Source organism: Anolis carolinensis, chromosome 6 (genome assembly GCF_035594765.1).
Source record: "Anolis carolinensis isolate JA03-04 chromosome 6, rAnoCar3.1.pri, whole genome shotgun sequence".
Classification (NCBI taxonomy): Eukaryota; Metazoa; Chordata; class Lepidosauria; order Squamata; family Dactyloidae; genus Anolis; species Anolis carolinensis.
In genome coordinates, this window is record NC_085846.1 from 79,858,656 (window position 1) to 79,872,423 (window position 13,768).

The following is a 13,768-nucleotide window of genomic DNA, read 5'->3' on the forward strand; positions in this document are numbered from 1 at the left end:
TGGGGGTTGAATTTAAATACCAGGTTTGTGCATATGATATCTGACTTCAACCCTTTTCCCAACCTCAGAGCCACAAGTACTGTTGGGTTGCAATTCCCCCATCCTCAGTCTGCATGGTGTATAATGAAAACTGGTGGGAGTTGTCGATCAATAACATCTAGGAACCCAAACTGGGTAAAAACTAAATAGCACTGGCTACTATGTAAAAAGAAAAGAAAAGATAGTTGGCCCTCTGTATCCACTGAAACTCCATCCATGAATTCAGTGGCCCTTTGAAGGTAACCATAAGCTTGATGTGGTCTTTGATGAAAATGAGTCTCACATCCCTGTGTTAAGACAACTCTAATCCTACACATCAGGATCCCAGTCCAGACTACCCCTCTGTACTTGCTGTTTTGTATTGAGGTGAACCAAAGATGAACCAAGTCGCCTTTTCCTAGATCATGTTGCAGTATTGTATAGATGTGTTTCAGGTATGTTTGAAAAAGTAAGAATATTAATATATTTATTCTACTTGTACATCATCCGTAAGGCCCCCAGAGATCCAAAGGCAATGTACAGCAAATAAAACAAGTATGGCAAGTAGAAACACTCTATAAAAACAGCCAAAACTTTAAAAATAATCAGAAAATAAGAAAATCCACCTTGGTCTTAAAGGCCAAAGGTTGTAGTAAACAGTACTATCTTGACTGTTCTCTGGAAGCTTAGGAGTAATAGAACTGCTCTAAATGGACAGTGAACAAAAGGGCTATGAATGTGAGTATGGATGGATGGTGTGGCATGCATAGATGTGTGTCCATGTCAGGACGTGTGTGGAGTAGATGCATGTCCTTTTATCTCTGGTCCCTTCTCACACTTGCCATGTGGATGCTGACACATTGTCCTCAAGGGGTTTTGTCCCTGCATGTTGGAGGAGTGAGGATCTTTACATGACTTACAGCAATTTATGGCGGTCTTCAAGAGTGCCCAACTCTTGAACTACCTTTGTGGTAGATTAAAAACATTTGATAATAAAGATGCATAGATAGTTTATCCCAAGTGTTTCAAGTGGAATAAAATGTTTTGTACCAGGATCAAATTAGACCTATTGTGAAATACTGAAAAAGTACAACTCACTTTAGCAAACAATCATAAAGACAAAAACCATTTTAAAAGGTTGGAGTTTGGGCAGAAAAAAGTGTAAAGAGTGTTACCTTTTTCATGATTACACTGTATTCAGCAGGAAATTGGTGCTAAAACTGTGGGATATATGTGCTGTGGTGTGGCAGAATGAGGGCTCACAAGGTCAAGGTCCTGGGAATTTGGCCCTTAAGATTTGCTAAGTAGAAGCTAGAATATCTTCTTCCACACTCTTGGTGGGATATTATCCCTTTCCCCTTCTGAATTTAGCTCTGATCCTCATAGTAACTGGAGAGGGAATGGATTTTGCCAGCAAGCAAGCATTTGATGAGCTAGCCTTAAATGGCTTGGTCTTCAGTGAGCAAGGCCCATTAGCTTTACAAAGGATTTACAAATCATTATTAGCCACTTTGGATCCCATGCTGGCAGAAAGGTAAAGTAAATCAATTGCTTGTACTGAAGCTGAAATTCCTAGATTTTCTTTTAAAAAAAAATGCAAATAACCTTTCTGCATTTTTGAATTCTTCTTCAACATATTGCTGTTGGGACTGCCATAATGAATATTGTGTATATACACACACACACACACACACAGTGTGTGTATATATATATATATATATACACACACACACACAGTGTGTATATATATAAATATACACACACAAGCAATCCCCAAGTTATGAGCAAGATACGAGGGTTATCCAGAAAGTAAGGTTACACATTTTTTTAAAAATACAAAAAATGAATACCTATATCTATAACTTCTATATCTTCTATATCCACAATAAAAGTGAAAACCCATATGTGTGTATGTGGCACGGGTGTCTGTTCACACAGACAGCCTCCAGTCCACAAACAGGCTACAGTTCCTAGTGCTGAGGAGCCAGCAAGTCACTCTTTTCCACTGACATTGCGGTTACAGCGAACTCCATGAACATGTAGCCCAAATCCTGCCAATGTCCTTCCCCAAACGCTATGGCCCACCACCCAAAGAATGCTTTTGTTTGGGGACCATTTCATCCTAGATTTTGCATTGTCCTCCACCACAGGCAGGCATCCCAGCGTTCTCCATTGGTGTGAAATTTGCATGACCTCGCCTACTGCCCTGCCCTTTCAAATCTGTCTGCAGAACAAACACAGCAGAGGAAGAGTTTGGGGGATTGACTCCACATGGTGGAAGTTGTAGTTCACCTGCATCAAGTCAGAGCACCGTGACTCCTACTGGGGAATGTAGAGGAGTTGTAGTTCACCTACACCCAGAATGCTATGAACCCAAACAATAATGGCTCTGGGCCAAACTTGCCATGCATACCTGATATGCCCAGATTTGAATACTGGTGGGTTTTGAGGGGAATTGGCCTGGACATTTGGGAGTAGTAGGTACTGGGATTTATAGTTCACCTGCAATGAATGAGCACTCCGAACCCCTCCGATGATGAATCAGGACCACACTTGGCACACAGAGCTCCCATAATCAAAAGAGCATATTGGACAAGTTTGGGGGAAAGGGAGTTATAGTTCACCTGCATCCAGAGAAACAGTGACCCCCACCGACAATGGACCAGGAACAAACTTTGCACAGAGAAGCCTCATGACCAACTGAACATACTGCAGGGGTTTGTGGGAATGGAAAGGCAAGAGGCCACTATAACCAGGAATGTAATCTAATAATATAAACTAAAAGACAGTATTTGCTATATATGCTATAGTCATAGAACATTCAATATACAGACAAGGATGATAAAGATTCAAAATATACTAAATGCTTCAAAATACACGTCTCTAAACCAAAATATAATCAATGTGTTACAAACACACATACATTCATAGAAAGCAGAACTCTCTAGGGTTTGTGAGTCCAATGACAACCAGAGTTCATGTTCCACATGGAGAACTGTGTAAATCACTAATTGTAAATCCAACCTATATGTCCAAGTTAATAAATACTTTTTTAATCCAGTGTTTTAAATAAATCCAATGTTTGTCACCATCCATGTCCGGTTTCAACTGTGTAGTCTTCCTCAGGTGGTAGTTTATGATGGTTATGAGGTAGAACTCACTGTATATAGAGAGAAATTTAAAGGGGCCCAGTAGGGATATAGGTATGGCTATGTCTCAGCCATCTGAAACAAGTTTCTCATAAAAGGAACCTATTTGAACTTCACCAAAGGTATACACAGGCTCACAGAAAACATTGAAATGAAATAGAATCATTGAGACCCTTAGGATGAATGGTTTTAAGAGTAAATATTTCTTAAAAACAATTGCCCCTGGAATCTGGGAGTTGTAGTAGTTCACCCCCATCCAGAGAGCACTGCAGCCAGGTGATGACTAGCTAACGACAGATCTGGACCGCACTTGGTACACAGACCCAAAGTGGCCAACTTTGAATACTGGCAGGGTTTGGGAAGGATTGACCCACGATTCTGGGAACTGTAGTTCACCCACTCCAAACTGAGAATACCTAACAATCAAAGACAAATAATGCCTTTATCAAATAACCTGGGCATCGCCGGGTTCCCAAGCTAATATATTAATAAAACTTACATGGATTATAGCATAGGTATTACATTATTTTTCCACATAATCACTATTCAGTTCAATAAGTTTTGTCATCCGTAGGATGAGTTTTTTGATGCCTGCGTCGTAGAATCTCCCTCCGCCTTTTTCAGCCAGTTCGTCACTTCGATTTACACTTAGTCGTCGCCGGAAAAATGTTTTCCACCCAGGTTTGACTTCATTTGGTTGGGATATTTTATGACACCTCTCTCATAGCCCTGATCTTGCACCCAGTGACTATCATCTGTTCACTAAATTGAAGGAACACCTGGGTGGAAAACACTTTTTCGATGATGACAAGGTAAAAAAAGTGACAAACTGGCTGAAAAAGGCGAAGGGCGATTCTATGACACAGGCATAAAAAAAAATTCATCCCACAAATGACAAAATGTATCAAACTGAATGGTGATTATGTGGAAAAATAATGTAATACCCATGCTATAATCCATGTAAGTATTATTAATATACTGTAGTCGTTCTTTGTATTTTAAAAAAATCTTGTAACTTTACTTTCCGGATAATCCTCATAGGTTCTGTAGGTTTGTTCTTAAGCTGAATTTGTAAGACGGAACAGGAACCTTTTAAAAGTGTAACTCCAGCCAAATATATATATTTATTAGCTTTGGCTAGCATAAGGAAGGGTTACCATCCCTGTTGTGTTTGTTTCGCTGTCTGTGCCCCTGTTCCGAAGATTTCTGTTCCTGTGATAAACGGATTTTGAAAATATTGGCCTGTTGTGGGAACAAGGATTGGTGCTAAACCTTCAGTGCTAAAGCCTCAAGAACCCTTTTAGTGAATTTCCCTTCTTAGGGATAGATTTCTCTCACTTCCTGTTGACTCACCCCCATTCTTAACTATGAATTGTTTGTAAATTGGATGTTTGTAACTTGGGTTTGTAACCTGTATGTGTCTGTGTGTGTGTGTTTCAATGTAATAATAGTCACAAAGGAATCTAAATCTGTTGTCAGCTTCATGTGCGTCCTAAACATATCCAATATCATCTTCTTCACATCTGGTTAATACTTGGTTGGGAGCCCAACCAAGGAATCCCCAAGTAGTGCTTGGAAAAATCCCTGTGTAAGTACTAGAGCTTAATCTGGTCATAATTGACAGCCTTGCACTAATTAGAAAAGGGTGTAATTTGGTATAAGGCATCTCTTCATCTTCCTATGACACCTGATCTTACAGAAGAGAACAAAAAGGCAAAAAGTAAAAATTTAGTCATTGCCATTGAAATTAAAGGATGTAGTATCACAGTGGGCTTGTCCCCATGTAAGCCACCCCGAGTCCCTTCAGGGAGATGGAGGCGGGATACAATAATAATAATAATAATAATAATAATAATAATAATAATAATAATAATAATAATTATTATTATTATTATTATTATTATTATTATTATTACAACCCATGCAAATACCAGAAGCTAACTTCATCTAATGGTCATTAAAGAATCATTCAGTAAGGCAGGAGAAGAAGAAAATGGAGTACAGCAAGCCAAGAGATGAAGTGATAGAGAAGAACAAGCTGAAGACATTAAAATTTTCAATCATTACTGAGTAAACACGATCACATTGGGAGAGAGGCATCCCGCAGATTCCTTGAGAGACTGTACTAAGTGAAGCAGCAAATCAATAATGCTGTTGAGTGTACGTTGCCTAGAAGAATAAATCATTTAGATGGGAAGAGGCATATTATTATACAAAGAGAGGTAACAAAGTACACATCTTGTCATTTTAAAAATCAGCCATAAACACTCTTATACACCATACATTGCATGCATGAAAAGGATAAATAGTTATATATTAATACAATTGTGTTAAATGCTTTAAAGCCACAGGTGTCGGATCAGTTGTTCTAAAGCAGCTGTCTATCTGCGTACATTAGTATAGCATTATCCCTCTGGAACAAATATAGGTCATTCTGTGGTAAAGTATAAAAATAGCTTTTGTTAATGATCCAGTAACATTTTAATTATATATGCTGGGGGGTCCATTTTTAGTGCTTATTAATGTGCTATTTCTGCTGCTAGAGTGAGAATGAGAGGGAATACTGTATTTGGTTTGTTTCTCTCCTTCTCTAGAAATAGAGATCTTCGCTGCCTTCAACAAACCGAAAACTTCTCAGAGGTCTGCCCAGTATTATTCTGTGACAATTCCTGTGAGAATCATCAGCAACGGGCAAAGCATTTGCAGCTTAGAAGCCAATTGGCTGGAGCACATGACGGACCACTTCCGGAAAGGGAGCATATTGGTGAATGCCATTTTCAGCCTTGGAATATTGAATGGTATGGAATTATTATTCAAGAGTTTTACTGTGTTTATCTTACTTGCTTAAAAAGAGGACCATTTATTTCCTCCTCACCTGTCCCTGTAGAGATGCACAAAAATAGGCTTTGAGTAAATGTTTAAACTTGAAAATAAGTGACAGGAACATTTCTTCAAAAAAATGTAAAATCAAAGAAATTAGGCAGATGTGCACAACCAGCACCTCATTGCTCATTTCAGTTTCCCATCTTTCAGCTATATTCTTAGCAAAAGAAATACTCTCTGTCTCTCTCTCTTTTGCTAATTACGCCTCGAAATTACACACCATACTGAGTGTGAATTATTTGTTAGTGTCAATCAAGAACACACTTTGAAGTGGCAGCACCTTTACAAATTTTCAAACTGATGAATTTAATTCCTGTAAAGTTATTTTGTTTTGGCTTTTTGGGGGATTATGGCTCACATGGCGGTGGTTCCATTTGAAGTGTTATTTCAGAGTAGACTATATGAAAACCTTGATCCAAAGTCCATAGCTTTTATATATGTTGTATATATAGTCAGAAGACTGCTAAATTGATCCCCAACCCAGTGATAAACTTTGTATAAAAGTTGGTTAAATGGAGCAGTTCTGTCCAGTGAAATGAATTGGAAGCTGCTGGAAGGAGTGGACATTTGAAATCATTAGACGGGTGAATTTCTATATATAACAATCAGTTCATAGCACCTTTCTGTAACCTGTTAGTTTCCCAGCATGGCATTTTAGCAGTTTTTTGTTCCCCCAGTGGCTAAAGCAGGAAATGGGCCAAAATGTATGACCTAAAAATGAGCTTGAAAGTCAGCATAGTATCGTAGTTTGAGTGTTTGGATACAATGCTGGAAGATTCAAATGCCTGTTCAGCTGTGGAATTCCACTGTTGACCTTAGGCAAATCATAGTCTTAGAGAAAGGCATGCACAAACTTTCTCCATATAAATTTTGCATAGGGCCCTGTAAGTCAGTCAACTTGAAGGCACATAACAAGAAAGAAGTTTAATGTTACAATTTTTGTTTTGGGCTTTACTGCCTATTCCAGTCATTTTAGTGTGTATTAACTAGTAGCGGTAAAGACTGTCATGATCTGGAGTTTTTGGATACGCTTACTTTAAACATAAACAATACTCTGAAATTAGTGATAATCAGAAAATATCTACATTTGTCAATATATTTCTGGAAGACTTAGTCTTTATTGTATGTGTTGGCCAAATACGAACACTTTCTAGAAAAAAAGTGGTGGGCAAGTGTTATGGTTGAGCCTTCTGGCTCCGATACTAGGAGACGGGGTCGTAAGACTCCTCGAGAGTCAGACTCTTTTGAGGAGCGTGAAAGGAAACGGCTCCGGGACTTATTTGCAGAACCAACAGATGAGGACTCTTTTGAGGGTTTTACCGAGGGAATGGAGGAAGAAATGATCAGCTCGGAGGAGGATGACATGGAGTGGACTCGTGTGAGGGAGGATTTGGGTGTCACCGGCAGTGAAAGCATGGGAGGCGATTGGCGGGTTGCAGGATCAGACCCATGGACGGGCTGGAGGGATGGAGCGGGATCCACAGCTGGGGATGCTGTGGGGCGTAGTCAAAGGTGTTTTAGCTCTGATGAGGATGATGATGATGATGGGGCACCTGGAATTGGGAGGGCAGCTGACAGCGATGATGAGTTTGAATTGTGATAAAATGGGGTTTAGGATCAAGGTCTAATTGCGTTGGGCAAGGTAATCTGGATGAACGCTTGGGCTCTTGTTGGGGAACTTCCTGAAGACGGGTGTGATTCGTTGCTGGATACGTAAGTTACCAAGGACACTGGGCATAGACGGCGGGAGGAACTGTGTGGGGTTTTTCTGTGCAACTTGTGTTTAATCTTGATAGCTTGGATCTCCGTCGTCTTTTTGACGGACATTAATTACCTACTCTGGATTGACGCTGGACTGACTGACTTCGACCCCGGATCATCCCTTCTGTGGCTATCGGTGGGACTTGTGGAATTCTAGACGTCTGCACTTGGCTTTTGACCTTGAACCGGATTGAGACCCTGCTGACTGCCGTTACCCTGATTGATGTGCCTGGACCCGGATTGCGCTCGTTGCACGGAGGAGTAAACAGCCTGATTTACTCATCTGTAGCTTTTGAGTAGCAGAGAGGAATCTGCTGCTAGTTTATTGTGTTCATTCTGACCTTTGTTAATCCTCTTTTGTTTGCTAAATTTGCTGGCTGAAGTAAGCACTTTTGATTTAATCCAGATTAAACTCCTGTTTAATCCGGTTTATCCTTTTGAACCGTTTTAGTTCAAACGGAGCTATTTTTGTTACTTTTCACACTGAAGTCAAGTGTTTGCCTAATCCTTTGTTTCTTACGGGCATTTTCAGTTTTGTAACCTCAATAAACTGAGTTTTACTCTATTTGGTGGCGTTCTGTCTTTGACAGCAAGTTAAAATTTGGCCTGGGAAGTACAGCTTTCAGAATGTTGTGTTTTGTCCTAATTATCAAGGCATAAAGTTTAAAGAAATCAACAGCCAGCCATAATTGAGAGTTCATTCATATAAAAGTCCAGCTATGGGATCTAAAGTTCTGCTGGAAAACATAAATATAAATCTGAAACAGAGAGGAATGAGATAAAGTCCAAAAAGTCAAATGCCAGGAATACTTTAAACAAACATGGGTCAGAGTCCAAAAGACAAATGTGGAAAATTTGTAATCTGGGTTCCAAGGTCGAATACCAGGGTTTCTTGCAAGTGAAGTCAAGGTCACAGTCTGAAAGTCAAACACCAGAGATTCCTACCACAAACTCTTATCAAGAGTCCACAAATTCCATGCCAAAGTCAGAGTTACAAAGTCAGGATTACTAGGAAAGCCTGAAGCAAACTGAGGAGCAGCAGAACCAGGATCTCAAGACAGAATGCAATGGTTGTCTGCTACGAAGAGTCATTCTTCATCAAGCCCTCTTATATAAGGTCTCAGCTGTCTTATATAAGGTTTCAGCAAGCCTTCACAGATACTCACAGAAGCCTGATGCTTTTCTCGAGGAGGAGGTGTGATTAACCCCTTCCAGGCTTGCACCAAATACTGGAGTGTCTGCTTCTGCTAATGGCTTGCCTTCACAGTAGCTGAGCCAGCCCAGACAAACTGCAGACTATGACACAGAATGATGTCTAAAAGTGCAAATAACCTCTCTTCTTATAGGATTAGGAGTTGTTCACACACTCTACCATGTGTTCTCTTTTGTGCCTGGGAATTCTCTTTTGTGCCTCCTCTAATTATGCCCCATGGAATCAGGCTTCAGATGGTCAGGAGACTATCCAGACTATTCAGGATCTACCTTGCGAGAAATGTGTGATTCAGTGGTACATTCCAGCCACCACCTCCCCATGCAATGGAATCTTTGGATCTAAACCGAAACCAGATGGTTTATGTTGCATGCTACCAGAGTTCCTACATTTAAAGACAAAAGATGATAAAAAAGATCTAACCAATGCAATTCCTTCACCCTTGTTAAAATTAATCTTGGAAATTAATAGTCAAGCATTTTGTTTTTCCCCCACCCTGGAGCAAAATAGGTTCTAAAGGGCATATAATGGAATGTATTCTTCTAGCTTCTTGCCAAGTCATGTAAATTGTAAGTTAGCTTGCTTAGAAACAAATGGTCATTAATTTTGTGTATAAACTGCAGTTTCAGAAACAATGAGTCACAGAGCCTGATGCACACCAATTAGGCTTTTAAAAATGTTAACATTTTATTTTGGGGCCTGTATCGGTGCATTCCTTAATATCCCAAATGCAACATATGAGGAGCATTATTCTGTTGTTTAAACATTAAATAGAACATTTACATAACAACGGGGCTCTAAGGGAGTTTCCTAATGTCAGATTCTGCTGTTAAAGGGGCTTCAGAAAGGAGGCTGCAAGATGAATATAACAATTTACTTTGTCAACAAGAAGACTGCAATAAACTTAGACTTAAATGGTATATATTGGGAAATGTGTTCCTAATATTGTGCCAAATACATTATTGGAAAAACAATCTGTTCTTAAGGGACCCTTCTACCTGCAGTTGTAGAAACAGGAGTTTGCACAGATGTACTTAATGTAGCATTGTAAACATTAGAAGATGATCTCAGGATCAGCCACCCCACCCATCCGTCACAGTAAAAAAGTTTGCCGTATGCTACAATTTAATCCAAATAGAATTATATTATCATAGGATAAGAACAGTGTTGACCCTCTTCCAAGTTCTACCCAGAGACTGAATAATGAGGAGTGGCATTTTGAAAAACACCCCTTAAAATAACATATTAAATATTGGCTGGATCTTACTGAATGTTTGCCAAACCTGTCATTACTTTTAAATATAAGTAATACCATTATGAAATGAAATACCCAGTAATGAGGACTCATATTGACTCTATATAATCCAGGCTGTACGTTTCTAAATTTGGGCTCAAACATTTCTTGTGGCTGCTGCTGGTGACCCTAAAGTGACCCTATTATTGTGTTTTCTTGGCAGGATTTGTTCAGGAGGGATTTGCCTTTGCCTCCCTCTGAAGCTGGGAGAATGTGACTCACACATGGTCACCCAATGGGCTTCCATAGCTGAGTGGGATTTGAACCCTAGTCTAACATTCAAACTACTGCACCATACCAACTCTCTCAAACATTCCTACACATGTATTGTCTTCTCAGTGTAGGGAATTCTGTGTGTATCATACATATAGAGTGCATGCTACATAGTGTTATGGATGACAAACATTCACATATTTTTATTTGTCTATTTATTGTTAGATGTATAAGTTGTAGATAACACACGAGTGCATTGTTAGTTTAGGAAATACATCATGTGTGAAGCAGCCCAAAACTGATGGTAGAACATCAGTAGGAGACAAATATGGAGGACACCTTTCTATGGTCTATCTGTGGCGATGATTTTTCATTTGGCGATAACAATAACAATAAAGGTTAGGCTTTGTGTATGAGGTTTAATCATTTAAAGGAAACAGACAACACAGGGAGACATCACTTTCCACTAGTATAGCTGTCATAATAGAATAAGAAATCTTTTCCTATAGTCATCTTGTAAATCATGTGCAGGAACATTAAAATGACATTTTGCCCAGCAGAACAGCATCAAATATTTATATGCCCATGTGAAAATACCCTTTTGAGCGCAGTGGGGGAACATCTTACCTTAATAAAAAATTCAGTGATAATGGATCCTTTTCTATTGAAGGAGGGGGTTAACCTTTTACAAGAGCTTAGTGAAGGTAGAGAAATAAAATTACACCAAAGCTTGAGCAGAATAGAAGCAATTTTTAGTTTTAATGATATGGCTGGTTACGTGATTCAGTTATTAGAACAAATGAGTCTTCAGTTGATTATTTAGCTTTTGAGATTTAACTGCGTAGATGTAATGTGCTGGAATCTATAGGATTAATCATACCAATTATGTGATAAGTGAAAATAAGTTAACCACTCAGAACCAGGAATGCACTGGAGTGAAAGGTCAAACAGATGACATGGTTAATGTTTAATACCGAGAGACTACTATTGCAAAAATATTTTATAAGAGGTTTTTTTGTTGTAGTTGATGACATTTTTGGATATCTGCTTCTGGTTCAAGCAAGAGCAGGTTATTGCATGTGATTTCTTAGGCAGTCACACAAAAGAATATGTGGCATGAGAAAATATCATACAATAAAATTCAATATGTTATTACTTAATAGTGGACAGTGTGTGGCATAGTAGGGATTTCTAAATATATAGGTGTGCTAAAATTGATTATTTTCATATATGTTGTTATCATTTGTGTGTAGCAGCTTGCTTCCCTTCCCCATAAAAAAGACCAAGGTAATCAAGAATTCTTGGCTCAAAAAACATATTCTGTAAGAGATACTTGTTTCTACAAAATAGTACTTTCAAGCAATTCCATCCAAACTGGGAGTGCCCACATGTAGGAGAACACATCTCAAGCACAGGAGATTACGATTCTCATTCAGGACAATAGAGAAATTCTGGCTTTAAGTTTTTATACTGAAGAGATATAAAAGACTTCTACAAAGAACTTGTCCCAACTCCTATGACCAAGTTTGCTTTGAAAGCTGCAATTCAGTTGAATCTATTATTGTCAACTTCAAAGAAAATACCCAGTGGGATTACTATTCCAGGTTTATACACCGAGACACAAGGAAAAGAGGAAACCAAAGGACAATATCTTTGTAGAGGAAAGGTCTTATTGAATTGCAGTACATGACTGATATACTGAGAATGCCGCCTCCCCTTTTCTTGGGATCTTGAAAACAAAGATTTGGATCATAGGCTGGAGTCATCTCTTGTTCTTGGAGACAGAATAGTAAAAGAGATACTCGGCAAAGAGAAAATGTCCTATTCACTGAATTGATACCAAAAATGTATTCTCAATCAAATTCCATACCAGGGCACAGGAAATGGGACATTTTACCGTATCTCAGATTAACAGGCTTCCTTCTGGAATAGAAAAGCATGGATGGTTACAGGAAAAAACAGAACAAGATTGAGTGACAGAGTTCTGTGCATAAAAGACATCCCTAGAGAGATTAAAACCAAAGTGTTCGGAAACAGCTCAAAATTACAAGGCAAAGTCAAAACAGCAAAACAAACAAGGGCAAGAATTCCCAAAGGCTCAAAACTTCCACAAAACCCAAAAGTATAGCAAAAAGCCCAAAACTAAAAGAAAACCCAAACCAGGCTAAAAGTTCTTCGCCAAAAGCGGCGCAGGCAAACAATATTGGAAAACGCTGAGGCAATGGCAACGAGCCGCTGCGGAGTCGAAAGCCAAGCCAGACGTCAGGGGAATGAAGCGTTGTAGCGAAGTCAAACCGGTCGGGAGTCAGGATTGGAGAACAGCGTCGAAGGTGAAGCCAGCGGTCAGCAACAGAAGTCAGCCATGAACACGGGAATGATGCCAAGCCGAGTTTAAGAGCAAAGAGATATGCCAAGTCGAGTTCCGGTCCAAGGTCCAAAGGGAGAAGTCGTCACAGTGAGGTCCACGTTGCGGAATAACACAAAGAGCCAAGACAACGGAGGCGAGCAGCAGCTAATGCAAAATAGTAATAACAGTGCAGTCCACACAGAAAACCCACACAGTTCCAGCCCTCTGTTGTAGAATAACCCGGATCAAACTTACATCGGTTGCAAAGTCCCAAGCTAGTCTTCAGAGTCAAATACAGGAAACCCAATGGCGCCCAACAACACCTTGCCACATGCAAGGGACAATGGCCATAAAACCCCAACTTATTTAGGTTTCCTTGGGCGTCCAAACAACCAACGCCTTAGGATCAGGTGTCCCAAACTCCTCCTCAGAATCTGAGCTCCAAACAGCCAACACCTTTGGATCAGGCATCCCAAGTTCCTCATCAGAGTCAAAATCACTCTGCCTATGCCCAACCCTGTCCACACCTGCGGAATCACCCTCATTCCTCCAAGCAGACCATGTGGGGTCTGCTTCTGAAGAAACCCAAGCCTCTCCTCAGCATCCATGGGCCCAGTTTCCTCCTCCGGAGCCCGTGCCCAGTCAATGCCAGCCCCTTCCGCCACCACTGGGTCCTCAACAGTCATTTCCACCTCAGGATTCCCTTCCAACTCCCCAAATGAATCCTCATCTGAGGATTCCTCATCTATCTCCCTGACTCTCTTCCTATGTAAATCTTCCAGCGAGCCCTCCTCGCTAGGATTCTTCCTTCCCCTCCTGATCCTACCATTATCACACACAGCCTCAGAAGACTCATTCACAACAATGTGGTTCTGCTTCACATCTAAATCTTA

General features: G+C 39.9%; 1 protein-coding gene across 2 annotated transcripts in view; it reads left to right on the top strand.

Annotated features, from left to right (window-relative positions):
* The window catches only part of rftn1 (raftlin, lipid raft linker 1), a 154,917-nt gene that overhangs the window by 118,615 nt on the left and 22,534 nt on the right, over positions 1-13,768 (top strand). For both annotated transcript variants that reach the window (XM_062957592.1, XM_003222168.4), the window contains exon 6: positions 5,762-5,965. In XM_062957592.1, coding sequence (XP_062813662.1) covers positions 5,762-5,965 — 204 coding nt within the window. The remainder of the gene's footprint in view (positions 1-5,761; positions 5,966-13,768) is intronic.